This window comes from Colossoma macropomum, unplaced genomic scaffold (assembly GCF_904425465.1).
Source record: "Colossoma macropomum unplaced genomic scaffold, Colossoma_macropomum, whole genome shotgun sequence".
NCBI lineage: Eukaryota > Metazoa > Chordata > Actinopteri > Characiformes > Serrasalmidae > Colossoma > Colossoma macropomum.
In genome coordinates, this window is record NW_023494808.1 from 14,375,595 (window position 1) to 14,395,537 (window position 19,943).

The 19,943-nt window shown below is 38.1% G+C and overlaps 1 protein-coding gene across 1 annotated transcript; it reads right to left on the reverse strand.

Moving 5' to 3' along the window:
• Nucleotides 1-835: 835 nt before the first annotated feature.
• On the reverse strand, nt 836-17,149 carry LOC118798058 (FERM domain-containing protein 7). The gene is made up of 12 exons (XM_036557379.1): nt 17,024-17,149; nt 9,880-9,984; nt 9,040-9,082; nt 8,790-8,868; nt 8,359-8,456; nt 7,512-7,626; nt 5,502-5,649; nt 5,319-5,414; nt 3,977-4,140; nt 3,546-3,614; nt 3,345-3,420; nt 836-2,124 (listed from the first exon to the last, which is right to left on the reverse strand). The coding sequence occupies exons 1-12, from the start codon at nt 17,147-17,149 to the stop codon at nt 1,099-1,101; spliced, it is 2,145 nt and encodes a 714-aa protein (XP_036413272.1). The 3' UTR covers nt 836-1,098.
• Nucleotides 17,150-19,943: the final 2,794 nt, after the last annotated feature.

Consider the following 19,943-nt stretch of genomic DNA (forward strand, 5'->3'; position numbering starts at 1 on the left):
ATTTTAATTTTGATGCAAAAAAGTATACTCTCCATATATATATAAATACTTGGCATTGTTTTGAAATTTTGCACGGTTGCATAGATCAAATGAACAGTTTTGCTCAAATTATTACATGGACATCCATGATGCAACTTGCCAGGTCCAAGGTGGGTTGGCATAGACTAATCATAAGTTCAGCTTTTCAATAAGTCACATTAGTTACTGTACATTACTGGCTCAATGCTGCAGGAGGGCTGTACTCATACTCTCTGGTTTGATTAACCTTATGTAGTTTTTTAAATTTGATGTATCTTGAATAAAACTAAGGACTGATCACTCTGAAAAAATCCTTTTCCTTTCAATTCCCCTAACAATGCAATAAAAAAAAGAGTTCAGGTTTGCTTTTAAAGTTGAGTTTCAATCTAATTTCAGTCACAAACAAAAACAATCATTGTGTTACATTGTCCCCAAGCATATTAATATTCAGATTATAATCAGATTATGGCAATATTCAGATAAGGCACATGTGATCAAACACCCGATCTTGTCTTCTGAATATACAGCATTGCTTCCGTTGCAGTAAAAAGTAAATTGTTATAAAAGCTTGATAGTCCAACATAATGATGTCAATATATTTAAATAAGAGCCCAGTTTTATCATAGATATTCATTTGTTGTATATAATTCAGTCAATATGATTTTACTGTTCACTGTCATTTTGGAGATGCAGTAAGAGCAGGGCACATGGAATAATACCACTCTTTTACTCAGCTTAGTCCTAATACTGGCACTAAAATGCACCCACACCTCTTGTGGGGAAAGGAGAGAGTGCTTCCAATACAAGACAGTCACTTGCAAAACAAATAACTAGAAACATAAGATGAGGCAGAAATTGCTGACATAATCTTTTACACATGGTTTGTACATACAAGCAGAAAATGATACTGAAATTATACGATTCCAGACATTTTAGAAATCATGGTGACTGGATTTGTTGAGAACAGGCTAGGCCTATTGACTATTGCCCAAGAAAATATTATCAGAATATTATCTTACTCTGACTATAGTTCAATAACTATGTGCAAGTTGTGAAAGTAAGTTGCCCTAACGAGTAGAGCTACAGTTTCATTACCTTGACAGAAGTGAGGGCACTGTTCTCCCCCTCACTCTGATTGTCCACATCTTCGTCCTCCTCCCCTTCTTCCTCATCTAGTTGCAGGCTTCCAGAAGAGAAGCGCATGCGTGCTAGTGGGCCGGAATGTACCACTTTGCCCAGAGCAGGGCAGTAATAGGGATAGAAGGGGTCAGAGTCTGAATCGCTGTAATTCCCTGTGCCAAGTACACACAAAGAGGTGGGCCTTTCTGGCAAGGGGGTGGTGCTTAGAGGGAGGTAGGTGGGTCTAGAAGGAACCTGGTGACGTGAAAGATGAGGATAATACCCCAGAGGCCGGAACTCTGAAGCATGGGCCGCAGCAGAGGAAGCAAGTGTAGGTCTCTGGAATTTCACGTTTGGTTGGCTTGAGGCTCGACGAGGTAATCCAGTTTGAAAGGTGGAGTCATCACTGTAGTGCCCTGCTTCCGTCCTTCCCGTGTTGAGCCTTCTGTTCAAGCCCACCCCCTCATCTCCTCCTGATAGGGGGTATGGCCTTGATCCGGCCAATCCCAGTCCAGAAAGACGGAGCCTCTCTAGATGATGCTGCCGTCGTGGTGGTGAAAGAGAAGAAGCAGGTGAAGAAGAGTGGCCTGTCTGCCTGGACAAATGCTTCAGAGGAGTGAGGCTCTGATGAGCTTGTGTTAGGCGGTCCAGAGAAGAAGAAGTGTGGTCTTGAAGCAGGTATGGGTAAGCTGGAAGAGGAAATGTTGGCAGGACTGGGTGGAATTGCAGATGGGGGCTGTTGGGATACAGGAGGACCAGGTGCTGAGCGCTGGGGGACTGGCGTCTCTTTGCCCGCGGTCTTTGGGACCCCCTGCCTCGACGCTCCACTCCCGAAGTGGACAATGAACGCAGCTTCGGAGATGCAGACTTGCTTGAGAAGGCAGGGTTTCTTGACAAGGGCCGTGATCTCTCAAGCTCATCAGAAAACACATCCATGTGGTGCTCAGAAACAGCAAAGTGGGGAAATGGATAGGCCTGCTCATAGAGCTGCAGAAACACACATAAAGGTCCTTAGACAAATATATATATATATATATATATATATATATATATATATATATATATATATATATGTATATATATATATATATATATCAAAGGGTTGTCAACACTCAAACTGGAGACTCAAGGACTATTGTTACGGTGATACGCTTCTAACAGTAGTCACTGGTTTTCATAGATCTATTTGTCATTTGTTACTCTGATAGACCTCTAAAAGTAGTCAGGAACAGTCACTGTAACACTAACACTGTAACACTGCTACTGGCCAGTAACTGACTTTTTCATTGATCTAATTTGTTACTCTGACAGGCCTCTAACAGTAGTTATCAGTTATCATTGGTTAATCTAAATACTTCTGTCCAGTGCCAGGCTCATCTATTTTCTTTTTTCTGAATTTTGACTAACAAAATTACAAAAAGATGGTTGAGATTCTTTGTGGTTTTAATTTTTAAAAAACAATGGGAATAAAACTAGACTAACATATATTAAAAGGAACATTGTAACATTTTTAGTGTTAGAATGTGCTGTGACCATGAAGGATCTGAACCCATTTCCTTCTCTTTCACTTATATACAATTGCATGTGAAAGTTTAGACACCCCTGATTTTGTTGATTTTTTGTTGAGTGCAAAGAAGTTAATGCTACTTCTGCATGGAACAAACTTAAATATGACAAATTTCTACAAATTTTAATGTACAATTACTATTTTTTGCTGAATTTAACATAGAAACATCAGAAAAAATAAACAAGTCTGTTCCATGCAGAGGTGACGTTAACTTCTATTCATGTGTATTTTGACTAGGAGTGCCCAAAGTTTTGTATACAACTGTAGGTCTTATATGGATAGCAAGCCACACCCAAGTATGCATTTGGTTTTTATGCGTTTGGCAGAAGCTCTTATTTGAATCAACTTACAATTTTAAGCATGTTACTGTGGTAGGCAAATGCAGGGTTGGATGCAGACTTTTACTTCCCAATATGTTACATCAATTGCTTTTAGCCACTTTTCACTCTAAACCAACAGAAAACCAGCTGACTTGAAATTCTCTTATAATATAACAATTATAATATAATATAACAGATGTAGTGCCAGTTTAACAGCTATGCAGCCCCAGATGTCCCAGATTACTGTTGGAAGGAGTTGGCAAACCTACACATATGTAAAATGTAAAAGCTTGTTTCCACAGTTGCCATTCATGTCATACCTGTTTGGAAACGTCGGTGAGTAAGTCAGGGGATGATTTGCATTGCCTAGATTTGTGGTCAGATTTGCAGTGTGGTCTGAAAATGACATAACAAACATAGAGGAAAGGCACACATTCATTATTATACTAAACTAACAAAGGCTTTGCTGAAATCAGGCTTTGCAAATAGATGCCATAGTCAAACAATACTGTACTGCTTACCTCTCAAACGGTAAGTGTTTGTGATCTCCAGTTCCTACACATTCTAGGAGCTGCTTCTGTGTCCTGCCACTGAAGCAAACCAAGTATTCTTGAGAAGACAAGCTTACTTGAAAAAGAGTGAAAAACTTTCCTCACAGCTTTTAAATTAAAGAGAGCAAAGGACATCAACATAAAAAATATGAGTATTTTGTTTTATGTCTTATAGTTCATTTAGCCACTAACAAGGCCAGTTATGTTCTTTTCGATTCCCGGCCATGTGATCTCACAACAATAAGGTCATTGCTTAGATGGTTCTTTAAGTGATCAATGTGTAGACCACTAGGGGGCCTGCATGAAGAGGCTACAGATTTCAACACCTCACTTAATGTTGAAATATGAAAAATATAATATGTTACCTTGTTTTTTTTCTCTTTTGTTCTCTTTTACTGTACCTGTATCTGAAGCTGGATCCCTTGCTGGAGAGGAGGGACTTTTGATGTGGCTTGGGCTCTTCAGCCAGACGGAAGAAAGCATGGTATTCCACACACATCTTCCAGAAGGTTTTGCAAACGTCTCTACTCGCCATGGTGAACTCAACCATGTCCCTCCGTGAAGGCTGTGACACAGAGACAAATATTCACACCGAATTGAGATTATTTCGATGTCATAGAAAGTTACTTAACATCAACGGACCCACTGGTGGGTCCAGACTTTGGTATCATCATATAAATCATTTTGGTTTTTTCCATGTACCAAATAATAAGGGATGTGGATGCTGATGAACAATTGAAACTGTATTCTGTATATAAAACACACTACTGTGGAATCTAGGTATGGTTAAAATACATTATTTATATCATCATAAAGAGAATGAGGTTAGAATTATTAAACCTAAGTGCAGATGCTTTCAGACAGGTGTACTGCATGATATACTTAAGCAGTTAACATCCTGGCATGCTTTGTGGCATGTATAAAATGCTGAACAGGCTCTGTTCACCTTGAATTTGGATCATAATGGAAAGAGGAAAAGATCTAAGAGACTTTGAAAGAGGTTCATTATTAGGTCATGGATGGAAGGAGCTTTAGTGACAAAGACTGCTCAGCTGACTAGTAGTGTTTAAACAGAAACATTCACTAAAGTGACATCTCCATTCACATATATGGGAAAAACATGAGTATATAGGGCTGAAATTATGGTCAAAAGCATACATTCAGTGACTGTGATGCTCACGTAATTGTAAGCAGATCAGTGGTGCAAAAACCATAAATACTGGTCTACAGAAATGTGGAAAAAATATATTGTTATATGAGTCATATTCTCCACAAGTGGATGAATGGTATGCTGTGCACCAAGAGAATGGTACAGGTCTGAATGCTTGACCCCAACAGTGGAGGAATTGGGGCAGTGGCTCTGTTATGCTGTGAGGGGGCATTTTTGCTGGCATGGTTTGGGTCCACTTTGAGTCTCTGTAGAGAGAAGGGTCACTGCAAATAAATAAAAGGTCATCTGATCACCTTTATCCTATCATGAAACATTGCTATCCTGATAGGAGTGGTCCCTTTCAGGATAACAGTGACCCCCTCCACAGGGCTCAAGGGTTCCCTGATGGTTTGATTAGCATAAAAATGATGTAAATCAAATGCTATGGCCTTTGCATTCACCAGATTTCAATCAAATGCCTCTAGGAGATGTTGGACTGTCCTGTTGGACAGAGCTCTGTACCACCATCATGAAAACATCAACTGAGGGAATATCTTTTGGAAAAATGAAAAACATATCCCTTTGACTCTTACCCCAGCCTCAGTGTGAAGTTTGATAAGGAAGTGTCTCCTCTTGAAGCTCAGCTTGCGGATCTTGGCCCAGCTGAAGGTATTGATCTTTGTGTTACCCTAGTCAAATTGCAATAGTAAGCAGCAGCTCCAGCTTTGGAAAAAAATGGATGATCTCAGTGACGAGTAATTATTTATGCTTTTTACCTGAAACACAAGTACACCCATGTGAGTGACAGCCAGATTGATCCTCATGCCTTCCCCGTCGTGGGCAGGATGTGGTCGAATGCCATACATGTCCAGCTTCCGCGCAACTTCCAGCAAATGCACATCCGACTGGGCAGGAGTGTGACCTCTGGTCATGAAAACAGAATCATTCCTTTCAATAGCTCCAAGTTTGTTACTTTGTACATAAAATATCTCTTCAGGTTGCAGCCCAGCCTCTAGGTATGATCATATTCCTGATCCCTCTAACATTTAAATGTATCATTCTAATATACAGAGTATATTATGATACTGGCCAAACTTCAGACTTCTCTTAAAATTATAATGGCCCAAAGGGAGGAAGTGATATGTAAGGGGAAGGTAAATTTGCATATAGCACACATTGGACTAAGCAGACACTTTCAGTCAGGGATGTCTAATCTTATCTGCAAATGGCCAGTGTGGCTTTTATTTCAACCAAGCTGAAGCACACCAGATTTAACTCCTCAAAGCTGGTCTCAGTTTTCAAACAGTTGATCATGTGTTCTCTTGCTTTGTTAAAGTGAAAACCTGAGGCCACACTGTCTCTTATAAGATTGGACACTCCTTTATTTCCTTGAAGTGGTATTTCCAAGTATTTATCTGTACAACAGAAGTACTCAAAGTCTGGCCCCAGGGCCAAATGCAGTGTACAGACAGATTTCAATTGTCCCATGGCTTCTGTTTTAAAGTGTGTTAAAATTGGCCCGACAGCCTGTACGCTGCAGTTTTTCCTTTCACCTGATGGTGGCAGCAGCAGCATAAATTACAGTTTAATGCACCTCATTATGGTAACGAAGTTTACTAAAGTTTAAGAGTCTTTCTTCTCTGATTTGACCTGCAATTTCATTTACTTAATGACATTTAGTCAAGACTACAGCTATAAAGCACAAACTTAAGAACACAAACTTGAGAACTGGCGATTTTGGCGAGATTGAAATTTGAATTTTTTTTTTCATCAAGAGCCACAGCAAATGCGTGTGATTCATATTTCAACAGACTATAATGAATTTAATATAAATAAACATGAAACAAAGAATGGGCATTACAATAAATATTCAGGAGAGAAACTACTGCAGGTACCCAAGTTTTTGGCCCTCAGGTATTCTGACCATGGTATGATCCAGCCCGCTTTGAAAACAGTTTGGACAACCCTGCTGTAAGAGGTCATGGTAAATCTATCCCAAATGTTTGTTCCTGTATAAAAATTGAAGTACTTTTGGTCCTCTGTATTTGAATCCATTTTTGGTTTCTTAGAACAAACAGCTAGCGCTTGTGCAAAATTAGCAATCTTTGAAATTGTCCCTGACACGTGCAACTGGACAGCAGTACAGTCTTACTGTTTGGTTTTTCTTACCCTGTTTGGCATAATACTGCTTAAGATGAAGCATCCTAAACTACTAGCCTTGAAACACTGGGTCCAAAATAGCCCTCGGTTTGTAAAATTGGAAAAAATAAAATACTTCTTAAGAAGCTCCACAGAGAAGCAGTCAAAGATATGGGGTCTTTTGTGCTATATGAACGAGGACATACATGTATACCACCTTTAATAATTAACTGTAAGCTTTTGCCTCATTTATTTGTACATAGTATACAATCGTATGCAAAAGTTTGAACAGCTCTGGTCAAATTTCATGTTCTGATGATTTTCCAAGTGAAAATATGTTAACACATCCTCTACAGGAAACAAACATATGTCCCAAATCTTAGTGAACAATTTCTATTTATTTGCAGTTTAACAAATTAGACAAAAAATAAACAGAAATCTTAAAATGCAAAATGTGCCATAGCTGTTGCAAATACTTGCCTTCTCTCAAGATTTCCTTCTCATGAGGGTTTTTCCTGCCACTCTTGTCCCTTACTTTGCTCAATAGTGGTCTGGATGTGAATTTCTGGAAAGCTTCACACTTTTACCTCCAGAACACACACAGCGATCAGAGTATCTGCTTTGCTTGTGAAAGTGGTAATGTGTACCTGTGTTTCTTATGAAAGCGAATGATCTTATGGTCCAGGTACTCCTGGTTTGGCACATATTGCTTGTTCTCTAAGTGATGAGCATCCAATTCTTCATCATAATCCCCAATTTCTGCTGCAAAGACAAAAGAGAGAAAAGGGAGAGAGAGAGAGAGAGAGGGAGGGACAGAATATAAAACAGTGTAGTCTTCAAAACTAACCCTATTATTATTTAAAATATTTTAAATGAACCACAAATTCTTGAATGACATTTAAGTTAGCGTTAATGAACTTCCTGAGCGCTGCTACTCTATGATTTTGTTCAGCTCTGCTTCGCTTCACCAGACAGAGAATGAAAGGGACCTTACTATTTCATTTTTTATGTATTTTTAATTGGTATTTCAAAACAATGGGCATTATTCGCCAAGTGTTCTTAAGAAGAAATTTCTTCTGTAAACCCACTTGTGCAGTTTTCACAAAGATTCTGACATTCACCAGTGTTCTCTTATTTGAGATTTGTTCTTATGTAAGAACAGAATCTACACACACTCAAGAGTACAAAGGTGTGAACAATTCTTGAACAAATTTAAAATTGTGAACAAATTTAAGAAAAATGGAAGATATTGGTGAATAAGGGCCAATCTGAGGCACCCAGCAAATGACATCAATTGCATTTACTGTTTCCATCAATAAACACCATGTGACACCAATATCATTACAGACAATATATCTTCCATCACTATTATAACTGCTGTTATAAAGAACTGGGGAAATGCTGTCCTTTGCTTTATTGTACCTATACGGGCCAAAACCTGACTTAGCCCAAGTTGGAATTCAGCCTGATAGTAAAAGTGAATAAATAGCTTACCTTGCAATATATGAGAGACCAGCAGTGCAGCACTATTGTCATTACATGTGAGGCTCCCATTAGATAAATCCTGTTTTATCTGAAGGGCAAATAGATACCTACAGGAAAGTACAAGAATTAGCAGATACATGCCTCCCCTGGAAGCTCTGCAATATAACAATCAAATGATTTGTGTTTCTCAACCCTGTTCCTGCAGGCCCACAGCTCTGCACATTTTTGTGCTTTTTCTGCTTTAACACACCCACTTTAACTCAATAATCAGCTGCTAATGGGGTAATTAGTTGCATCAGGTGTGCTGGGAGCAGAGAAAACACTAAAAAGTGCAGGGCAGTGGGCCTCCAGGACCAGGGTTGAGAAACACTGCATTAGACGTCATATATAAACATCAAATATCCATCTTCATGAAAAGACCCCCCCACACACACATGTACCTGGTCAAGCTTTTCTGCAACTGGCCTGGGTCCGGTGGGAAGAACTTCACAATAAAACGGAATGCCGGATCACTGGTGTCTAACAGGATCAGACAGAAAGTTACCTAAACCTCACAAAGTGACCAATACCTAATTACCACTGCCCATAATATCTCCTCATAATTTTTCCTTTTTCAGCCTCAGGTTTCCAGTTCAATTTATTTTATTATTTAATTTGGGAGCACATAGACAAAACATACAGCATACTCACTCTTGATCTGTTTAGCCAGTGGCTTCAGAAGTTCCAGCCACACCTAAAAGGATAAATAAGTCAAATAAAAATTAAATCTATTTTTTTTCCTGTGTCAACTATATAGTCTTGACAGTTGATCTGTATGTTGAACACTTTCCACTATGTTATGGCTGAAAATGTAAAAATGTATGTAAAAATTGTTGTGATGAAACTGCACTACAGGTAATGACAACAAATAGGGCCACCTTAATATCTAGGATTATAGAACATGGGTGAATACAGGCCTTTTGTTATGATTTTGGTCCAGTCATGTATAGCACTTTGCAAGTTTTTTTTATTTCCTATCTAAGCAATAAGCCTAAGCAATAAATTAGGCTCAACTGAACAATAACATTTCATAATAAGCCTTTGTGTATGTAAGTACAACTGCTATGATAATGCTGTGTCTGCTCCTATGGGGTTTGCAATGATATTTTGGCACCAAGCTGTACACATGGAGTACATTCACTTCACACACTGGGTTTATTATCATTTATGGCAGTTTTAACTTTAACACACTTGTGAGGTATCTAAAGGAAAATATTTAGTGAGTCCTTCAGTAAATATTTCAAGTTAAAATCAATGCTAATTTGTATTGCAAATATACTGTACGTATATTCATGAAATCCTGCTGCTATGGGTTTCCTCTCTTTCAGTGAGGAACGCTAATGGTGTCGAATGCCCCCTAGTGGAGAAGCTTCATCCCACTACATGTCTATTTCTGATTATTAAATTCATATTAGTCACACTAACAAGAGTGGTAGTGAAGAAGCTGATTCCAAGTGGGCATTCATTCTGTGGTCATATGGATCAACTCACATAGCTGCCGTTGTGGTGACGGAATTCCAGGCCAAAGTATTCTTTCTCCAAGAGCTTTAGGTGACCACAGACCTTATTGAAGAAATCACAGCCCAGGATCTTTTGCTGCAGGACAGTCAGGCATGGAACATGGAGAGGTCAAACATCTTTACATTTGCAGCAAGTAAAACTAAACAACAACGACAACACTCCTGCTACAACTACATCAGTCATAAAGAAAAATAAAAATGGAAAATGGAACAAAAATAATGCCAATGGCAATGGTTTTTAATCCTGGTCCTGGAGAACCACCATCCTGCATGTTGTAATATTCTCACTGCTCTGAAGAGCTTGTTTCTAAGTTCTTTAGTTTCTTTTATATTACATATAAATAATTATACACAAAATCCTGATGTAATCCGAGTAGTAAAGCGTTGATCTTTGGTCTTTGATCTTTCTCACAAAACCAAGTCAGCAGTGACTGCCCACACAAAATCAAATGTGACGCTCAACCCCCTTTTAAATATAGGGTTGTTATCTGATGAGTGTGTGTACTTGTTTGTGTGTGTGTATGTGTGTGTGTGTGTGAGGGAGAGAGAGAGAGAGGAAACATTCCTGAACCCTATATTTACTGTCACAGTATGGAATAGAACATTGATATTATCTTGTCACAGACGAAATTAGAGATGAGGATGGAAAAAAAGAGTTTGGAGCGAGAAGAACTAGAATAAGGTCAGTTGAAGGAGGAATAAAACTAAAGTACAGTGCATAGAATGAATATAGAGTATTCACAGAGTATGACAAACGAAAAAGACAACAAAATCAAAGTGGATGACAGATGAAACAGTAAAAAGTGTTGATGTCAGCTACACAGAGGGATTTCAAATATAAGATGAAGTCAGGCCCTGAGATTATTTCCAAAAAAGAAAGCCTCTGATTGCATCAAAAATATTTCAAGATTCTGAAGAAAAGTGGTTGAAGTGCTGTCAAAATTATCCCAAATTATAAGTGGTAGGATAAGCTTATTGCTTTATTCTACCGCTTGTACGCCTAGTTTTAGACAATATTGCTGTGTAAAACTTGACCAGAAGCCAGCAAGTGTCAAATCCGAGTCCACATCAACCCCAAATGTCTTTTCAAGACATGAGGTGATCCAGGGATTAAAAGCAAGGGTGTGGTTACAGGACCGAATCATACTACCAGGTGATAGGTAGGTTATTTGATTTGTATAGGCATATAATCAACTTGAATGTAGGCTACTATACCACAAATAGCACATCATGTTTTTTAAACTTCATATGGTAGGTTACTATATGATTTTCTCACATGGTTTACAAAGTTACTTAGTTAGTCCTTTATTTTATCAGTCAGTCTTCACAATAGTTTATTACAGTACTACAGTTACCATGGTCAAAATACATGAAACCAGAACTGTCCCCCCTTTTTTATTTCATAGATAAAAAAATTGGATATTTTAATGATACATTGACTGCTGAACTGTAAATGAAATGTTTTCATTTCAGAAATCTGGTCACCTTATTCTTAACATCTCCAGTTGTTTTAAATTTCTTAATTATTGCCCTGACAGTGGACATGAGCATGTTCTTGTAGCCATTTCCTGATTCATGCAGCTTAACAGCCTTTTGTTGTACATCATTGCTGTATTCTCAGGTCTTTCTCATAATGATGGATGGGTGAGGGAATATGGCCTGTGTTTTATCTCATATATATTCCCCAGTGAATCCGGATGTCATGTCTGACCACTAAGTGTTCCTAATAACTCAGGAGAACTTAAAAACATTAAATATGAATGGGAATATACAGTACAGTTCACTCTTAAGAATTTCTAGGTGAGCCAACAATTGTGGCATGAATTGAAAATTTTTAATAACAATATAGACAGACACTACTGTGCAAAACACAATGCAGGCAACTTACAACCTTAGCATAGGCTAAGAAGTCGCTGAACGGATAAACAATTGGTTCTTGGCTGCTGCATAATGATCGTATTTGCATATTCCATCCCACATAGCAATTGGATTATAGTCCGATAAACCAGAGAAGCATTTGCCTACCATGTGTAAATGCTTGTGTCTAAAATCTTATCAGGATACAGTCCAGATACTAGTCACATTAAGTGACCAGGTGTAAATGGGGGCTTTGACTGTGTTGATCACATATTGTCATGTCAAGAATCAAGTCCACCCTGTGAAAAGTTAAGACTTTTTCAGCATGTTTGGACATACAGATATGTAGTCTTCATTTAAACAGTGTTGATAGATAAAGGTGATAATTTAACAAGTGATACTTAAAATTAACATTTTTGTCATCTTTTATATAATTGAAATAAACTGAAACACAATTTTCTTATGTGGAAAAAGTAAGTATACCCCATTTATATATTTCAGTTAATTTGGTCTGGTCTGGTTTGCTCTTTGTTGTTGGAGTTTGGGGTGTCATCAAGCATAAATCTAAAGAGCTGTTTGAGGCCTTCAGGAAGGAGCTTGTAGTTGCCTATAAGTCTGAGAATGGGTTATAGAAGTATTTCCAAAATCTTACAAATGAATCCCTCCACTGTCTGGAAGATCGTCTGCAAGTAAAGATTTAGAACCACTGCCAATATGTCCAAGTCAGGCTGCCCCAGCAAATTTAAACCAAGAGTAGAATGTAAGATGCTCAAAAGAAGTCTTTAAAAACCCCAGAATTTCATCAAAGGATCTACAGGTAGCTGCAGTGCATACATCTACCTTTAGAACAAGACTGCACAAATGTGAACTATATGGGAGGTGCACCAGGAGGAAGTATTTGGTGTCTAAAAAGAACATCTGGAAAAGACTAATGTTTGCTAATCAATATCTAGGCAAAGACCAGGACTCTGGAACATTGCACCATGGGCAGATGAGTCAAAGATAGAGTTGTTTGGCCACAGTACCAAAGACATTTTTGTGTACTTAAGTAAGTTTTTTTTTATACTTTTAAATAAATGATTGCAAAGGCAAATTTCTTTTGTATTTTGTTCTATTATGTAACATTTATCCATACATACTGTGTAGCTGATGATCAAATACTGATATGCCTACACATGTCCCAAAAAAGAGAAACTTATTGATGCTTTATTGATAATGGGGTGTACTTACTTCTTCACATCACTGTAAAATGATGTACTGTCCCTAGGAAAATGGGTATACCAGAAGTTCCCATACTTCTAATGGTGAACCTCTATAGCAGTTAAGAAATATGACAAAAACTGGCAACAAGCATGAAAGAGCTTGAAGAGATGTACAAATGTAATATGTCTTTATATAGATGCGGAAGAAGACATTTGTGAACATATTGGATGGCAAATAAAACAAATGGTTCATTGGCCAAATTAAGCTTAAACACTCCCTCAAAGCCCAGATACTCAAACTGAATCTTATTTTGAACATATTATAAAGGAGTCAGTCAGTTCATTGGCAAGAGAAAATTATGCTTGGAAAAAAAAAGAAGACAAGATATTGACTTCTTTATATCACTACTCAAAGCTCTAGTAACTCACTAATCATTAATTAAAATTGCTACACACTTTTGGCCTCTTTTTCTATCTTTGGCCACTTTAATCATTCCATCTCAGTGGTCTTGTAAAAGGAATTCTGCCACTGGCTTTGGTTAAAAAACAAAGGTGCTGTCAAATAATGCATCTGAGCATGCTAAACTGACCCATTTCCCTAGATGTATTGTTGTTGTCTTGCACTGGACATGACATAACATCTCACACATTTCTCCAGGGCTGTGCATTATCTGACACTGTTATTAATAATGCAAGCAGTCTGATGTGAGGCAGTCTTCTAACCTACAAGTAGTATACTATTAATAAGTTAATGTGTGAAGAGCACAGTGAACATTTATTACACACTGGCTGAACGTCACAGCCATAGAGAAAACATTCTATGTAATAATGTGTGTACAAACTTTTATTAATGCTGTCCTGAGAAAAACAAGTATCTCTGAAAAGGCAAATTTAAAGGAGAAGGCAAAAATGTTCCTTACTTGTGATGTAAGTTTATGTAATGTTTGCACGATGCCAGGTGGTGTGGTATGTGCTTCCATTACTTGTTATGGAAGCACATAGCAGCATCATAGCATCAGTGCAAAACTTAAGACAACTGCATAATCTGATTGGTGGTTCAACAGTCACGTTAAAGCTACAACAGTTAGTACCTTAAAGTTTGATTTGTACTCGACTATTAGCTCATGACTATACAAGCAGCTGGCAGCTTCAGTTTCATTAAAACTGGAAGTAAACACTGTTATCACTCCAACTGAGAGCTATACACTAAATGACACTAAATAATATCAGTTTCTTTTTTTACAGAAAAATTATACAAAGTATACACTACTGCACAGACTTCAATCATATATGATGTAGATTTAAACATTATAAACCTGACACTGAAGGGTAGTTTTATAGGATTAAATATATATTACAATGACTATTTACACTCAATACATGCCAAGTTAAGTGCTTTCAGGTTGGACAATCATTTTTAAAAAAGACAAGGCATTCTGGAGATTTTTTTCTACATTTATCTGCAACCAGTTTCATATAATTCCAAACTTTTGAATGACAGTGAACACACTGAACTTTTACTGAAATGCTTTCAAACAGAGGTTCTGAAACCTTGTCTTGTGTTTGCTCTTTAGTAAAGACAATGGTTCTTTATAGAACCATGAACACTCAAAGAACCGTTTGCATGCTTAAAGGATACTTTGCGTTGTGTAATAGTTCTTCAAATAGATGCAAAATGTGCTGTGTATGGCTCTATATAGAACCTTTTTCAAAAGGGCTCTATATAGCACCAAAAAGGGTTCTGTTGTTACAAGCTCAGCATTGTAACATGCCTTTTTTTGTGCTATATAGAACCCTTTTGAAAAAGGTTCCATATAGAGCCATATATAACACATTTTCCAACAACTTGAAGAACCATTTTGCGATGCAAAGAACGCTTTAAGCATGCAAACAGTTCTTTGGGTGTTCCTGATTCTATATTGGCATGTTATGATGTCAAGCTAGCAACAATAGCAGAATCCTTTCTGTTGCTATGTAGCACCACTTTTAAAAAGGTTCTACATAGAACCATATACAACAGATTCTCCATCAGTGTTCATGGTTCTATATAAACATTGTCTTTACTAAAGAACCCTTGAAGATCTTTTTTTAAAGTGTACCTCAAGGTTCTGTTTTAGGCCCTGTTTTATTTTCCCTGTTCATGTTTACCTCTGGGTTCTATATTCCAGAAATATGAATTTTCTTTTCACCGTTGTTATTCAGAGATATATAATAGTTATTTTTTCCACTTAAACCTTTTATTTGTAATTTATTATTATATACTTTTAAGCTCTCACAGAAAACATAATAGAGTAATGGACAGAAGATTCCATTCCTTCCTTCTCTCCTCCCAAAATAAAGCTCGTACAATGGTGCCAGTACCAGGAAAAATTTGTATTTGTTGGATGGTAAATAGAGGCAGTTCTCTCACAACTGATTTTACTCCATATTGAAAAAAAGCTTGCCCTCCCCCCACAAAAAAAGAAAAAAATATATGTCATCTGCCTTTCATCTTCTCCTTCTCTCTGTTCCTCCCTACTCATTTGCTAATTGCTTCTTTTGCCTGAGGAGGCAGAGAAGGGCTGACATAGAATCTGGAACAGGGCCAGGCTGAGCCTGTGTCCAGCGCAGGCCTGGATATTTACCCCTATTCAAACACATGCCTAATGGCAACTCTCTCTCTCTCTCTCTCTCCCTCTCTGTCTCTTTCTCTCTTTCTCTGTTGCTCTCCCCCTTTCTTCTCAGCCTCTCTAACAATTACAGCAAGGCTTTTTTTTCTGTCATGTCCCTCTATCTCTGTGTAGATGCGAAACATAGGCATCTTACTGCACACACACTCTCAGGTACATGTACATACACACGCACACACCACCCCCTGTGGATAATGGGAGACGTAATGCCACTATTTTACAAGGAAAACACAGCTGAGCCTAAACTGAGCTCGGTATACAAACACACACACAAACTCTGAGACTGATGCACACACAAACACACATTTTTAGTTGGACAGTGCAACACCTCAGGCTTAGCTCCATGAGAGCTTCCTTAAAGTATATTTGGCAAGATACACTTTGTTCTGTTCAGGAACCTGACCTCACATTTAAATATTGTGGCATCTGACAAATATGTAAAAAAGGTTATTGTTGCACATATTTCTAACAGGAAATAAATAAATAAATAAATGAATGAATAAATAAATACTATATTATTACTACTTTCACTCTCAGAAAAAGGTACTAAACTGGATACTAAACCCCAAAAAAATTTAGTAAAACCCTTTTATTTTCTGAGAAAGAAAGAAACAAACAAAGAAAGCAAGCAAGAAAGAAAGAATTAATGAATAAGGAGAGTTTCATTTTGATGTATGACGTCATACACAAAACTGCAGTGCTGGAATAACTGCTGAATTAACAGCGTTCATTGGTTTATAACTGGACATTAATGAACGTTGTATATGTTCATTCGGCACGGTTGGTGTTAAAGGTGAATTCCACCAATTTTTGCTAAATGTCTGCACAATTGAATGGTTAACATGCCCATAAAGTCATTCAGAGAGGATTGGTGTGAAATGCTTCGTTCTAGAGAAACTTACCGAGCCAGAATTCTCCACAGTGGTGGGGAAAGGAACCAGACGTCTGAGGTTTAATGCCTCTAAAAGCTCCCTCACGGAACGTTATTAAATAAAATGAGACATTATTTTGTGATAGTTTGGTCTAAAATGTATTGATCAATTTATTTTAATGGTGGCGGGATACAAGAAGAGTGCAAAATAGTCCTAAAAGAAAGCTGGTGGTTTTGGATAATAAATAAAATGATTACATTTGCATTGTAGACACCAGGATCCCTGGTTCCTATCACCACCACTGTAAAGCAAACTGAGTCGGTAATTTTCTCTACGAACAAAGCATTTCACAAAAAAAAAAATGAATGCCTGTGTTATATCTCAACCACTGAACTATGCAGAAATTTTGAAATGTAGGTGGAATTCCCCTTTAATAATGACACAGTGGGAACATTCCTGTGCATAATCAAAAGCGTAAGGAGAAATTCAGGGAGAATATGAGTAGTTTTTTGTACCTCGACCTCAAAAACCCGCTCGCTGTCATCCAGGAAGATGACCCGCAGCCGCGCTTTCCCCTCTCTCGCCTTCTGACGCTGAGCGCTCCGTTTGGCCGTCTTGAGCAGCTCGAACTTGTCCCCCATTTCATTGATAATAAAGCCAGTAAAGCTTCACTCACTGAAAGCATCAGTCCTGTGGAGTCATTATTCCCAGTTAGATCCGCGCAGGAGTTGCGCGTGCCCGCGTCATGAGGAAGACCCACACACACACATCCTTCTGCTGGGCACGAATCCATTTCAGTCCTTATGGTGCTTCATAGGGCTGACGAAGAAACCAAGGAAGTTTCCATGTGATGCGTGAGAATTGATATGTTCTCTAAATCTCAGCAGCGGATCTGTCAGCTGGCTTTGCTTCTGTGTTATTAGCTCGTGCGCATGGGCCAGAGGTGCCCGGGGCCACGATGCCCATACCATTCTGTTTTAACACCCCCCTTACCCCTTCCCAACCTACAGTAAACTACAGAGGTAAGTCAGTGTGTTGAAAAATAGCACATAGCACATTACAGTGCACTTACAGGGGAATTCCATCACTTTTTTTTAAATTCCTGCATAATTTAATCACTGAGATGCAAAGTCATACAGAGTGGTTTGAGACTGTTCATTGAAGAGAAATCTGGATTTCTTTATGGTGGTGGTGATAGGAACCAGTGGTTGTGATGTGTACAATGCAAACCCTGCTGAAAAACCCATAGAAACCACTAAGTGTTTCTGTTGGTCCCTAATGTGTTGTGTGATGTTTTAGCTTTTTTAATGGGTCGATATTACAATGTAAAGGATCCTAACGGTTTAAAAGGTGACCAGTGGCTGATTCCAAATGCATTTGATGATTTCCTAATGGGATCTGAAGGTGTTCTACAGGAAACTGGTGGTGTCTTTTAGAAACCATTAAGCGAATTCCAATTACAAAGAGTTTTAATCCTATTTGTTTCTGATAGTACGTTTTCATAAATTTATTCATACTGAAAACCACCAGGGAACCTACATGTCTTTTGAGTTTTTATATGTAATGTTGACAGTAAAATGCTGTTAAATCTATCTTGGTGGACTATTTTGCCTCCATGAATGTATTTTAAAAAAAAATACATCGTAGACCAAATCTGATCTCGAATCTGTTGTAAAACAGTGTTAGGCATCAGACAGTATATTCATAGCCATTTCATGTAATAACTCCCTGTGATGTAGCTTTCAGAGACATGAAACGCTTCAGACGTCTGGGTCCTATCACCACCGCTGTGAACAATTGTAACTCAACAAAGTTTCTCTAGAATGGAATGTTTCACATCAAACCAGTCTGAATGACTTTGCTTACATCTTCAAGATTAAATAATGCAGAGAATGAAAAAAGTCAGTAGAATTCACCTTTAAAATGCTAGCTTTAGATGAAGCTCAGCCTTGGACTGATCATAGTTAAGAAGGATTTGAGATTAAAGCCAAAAAATGTCTTCTCTCTAGGCCCTCAGGCTTTGTCTGCTGTGCAAACTTGCAGAGCATTCATCAAGAGTCAAGGGGTTTGTTTGTTACATTAATTGCATGATTAAATGAGAAAATAATCTATTTTGTAATCTCATGTATATGTAAATATTTGTTTGTCTAAAGGCTTTCAAGAAGGCTAGTCAAAAATAGCCATAATATGGACAAAAATATTACCAATAGTACCAGCCATCCTGAAACTTGAATTTTTAAAAATTGGTTTAACCTTACCCCTTTAAGGACCCCTGCCTTCACTCAAAAATGTGTTTTTTAAACAGTTAAGTTCCCTTGGGTGGTTTATTAAGGTAGACTGATATTTGTATCAAATGCTACATAGCAGCTTAGTTTTGTAAGTCACAAATGAGCTTGAACCGATCACAGTCCACTATACTAATATAAGCTAATAAAAAGATGTTTCAGGCGCCCTCCAGAGCTGCAGTTGGTGGCATGAGTCCAGCAACCGAGCCCCGAGCGCCAACGACAACCTTCGAAAGTGGCATGACCACATGATGCCACCCCAGCATCAGCTGACTCTCATTAAGGGCAGTGCCACCAGGGTCAAACAGCTGTGCCACTAGATGCAAGCACTACAACCAGCATTCGCTTAGTGACAAGGCCTAACACAACAAGGCTTTACACACAACCACACAGGCTCATTTCGGCTCACTGAAGCCTCACTCACACAAGTTTAAAGAATAAAAACTCAAAACTGAGCGGGTAAATCTGTGTTTGTGTGTGTGGAGCTGTTAGCTTAAGCTAGTTTTAATTCATATGTTTGTTAGCACCAGAAGCTAACAATAGAGTAGTGCAAAGGTTAAATCACCAGTATTGGCTCACTAATGCTGCTCTGAGGCAAGTTTAGAGGATGAAGTAAAAATCTGAGTGAGTAACATCAAGACAGGATATTTCTGATAATTATAGTTATAGTGGGAGTTTCACTGCTGCTCTTTCTCTCTTCTAACACAGAGACAGTGTGCATGGTAGTAGGGGCATGCTTTAGAAACGTGGCAGCAAGGGGCGTTTACAATTGGCATAATCGTGCCTGTTCATAGATCTTAGCATTCTTAATAAGTGGTGAGTTGTGGGACACACCTATGCCACTTTTACTAGTTCCTCAGCCATAACAATATAAAAACGTTTTGTTATTTTAATTCATAACTTCAAGGATACTTCAAAAAGCAAACTCAGACTGCAAACTTGTTTTTCTGATCTCTGCTTTAAATAACTAGTGAGTGTACGCGAGGTCAAAGCAATGAAACAAAACAAACAAATAAATTAATTAACTAATGAATTTTAAAAAAACCTGTCATATTGTAGTATTTCTACAAAACTTCTTTCTTTCCTGTTAAAATGCAGACAGCACATCACCGAACTTACAGCTTCTCACCTCAAGGTGGTGCTATTTCAT

Excerpts from the sequence above, each read along its gene's own strand:
- LOC118798058 (XM_036557379.1), bottom strand. The coding sequence starts at position 17,149 with ATGGGGGACAAGTTCGAGCTGCTCAAGACGGCCAAACGGAGCGCTCAG. Across the intron at positions 8,457-8,789 it reads TTGCAGAAAAGCTTGACCAG|GTATCTATTTGCCCTTCAGA; the intron begins GTACATGTGTGT and ends ACTTTCCTGTAG. Across the intron at positions 7,627-8,358 it reads GGTCTCTCATATATTGCAAG|CAGAAATTGGGGATTATGAT; the intron begins GTAAGCTATTTA and ends TTGTCTTTGCAG.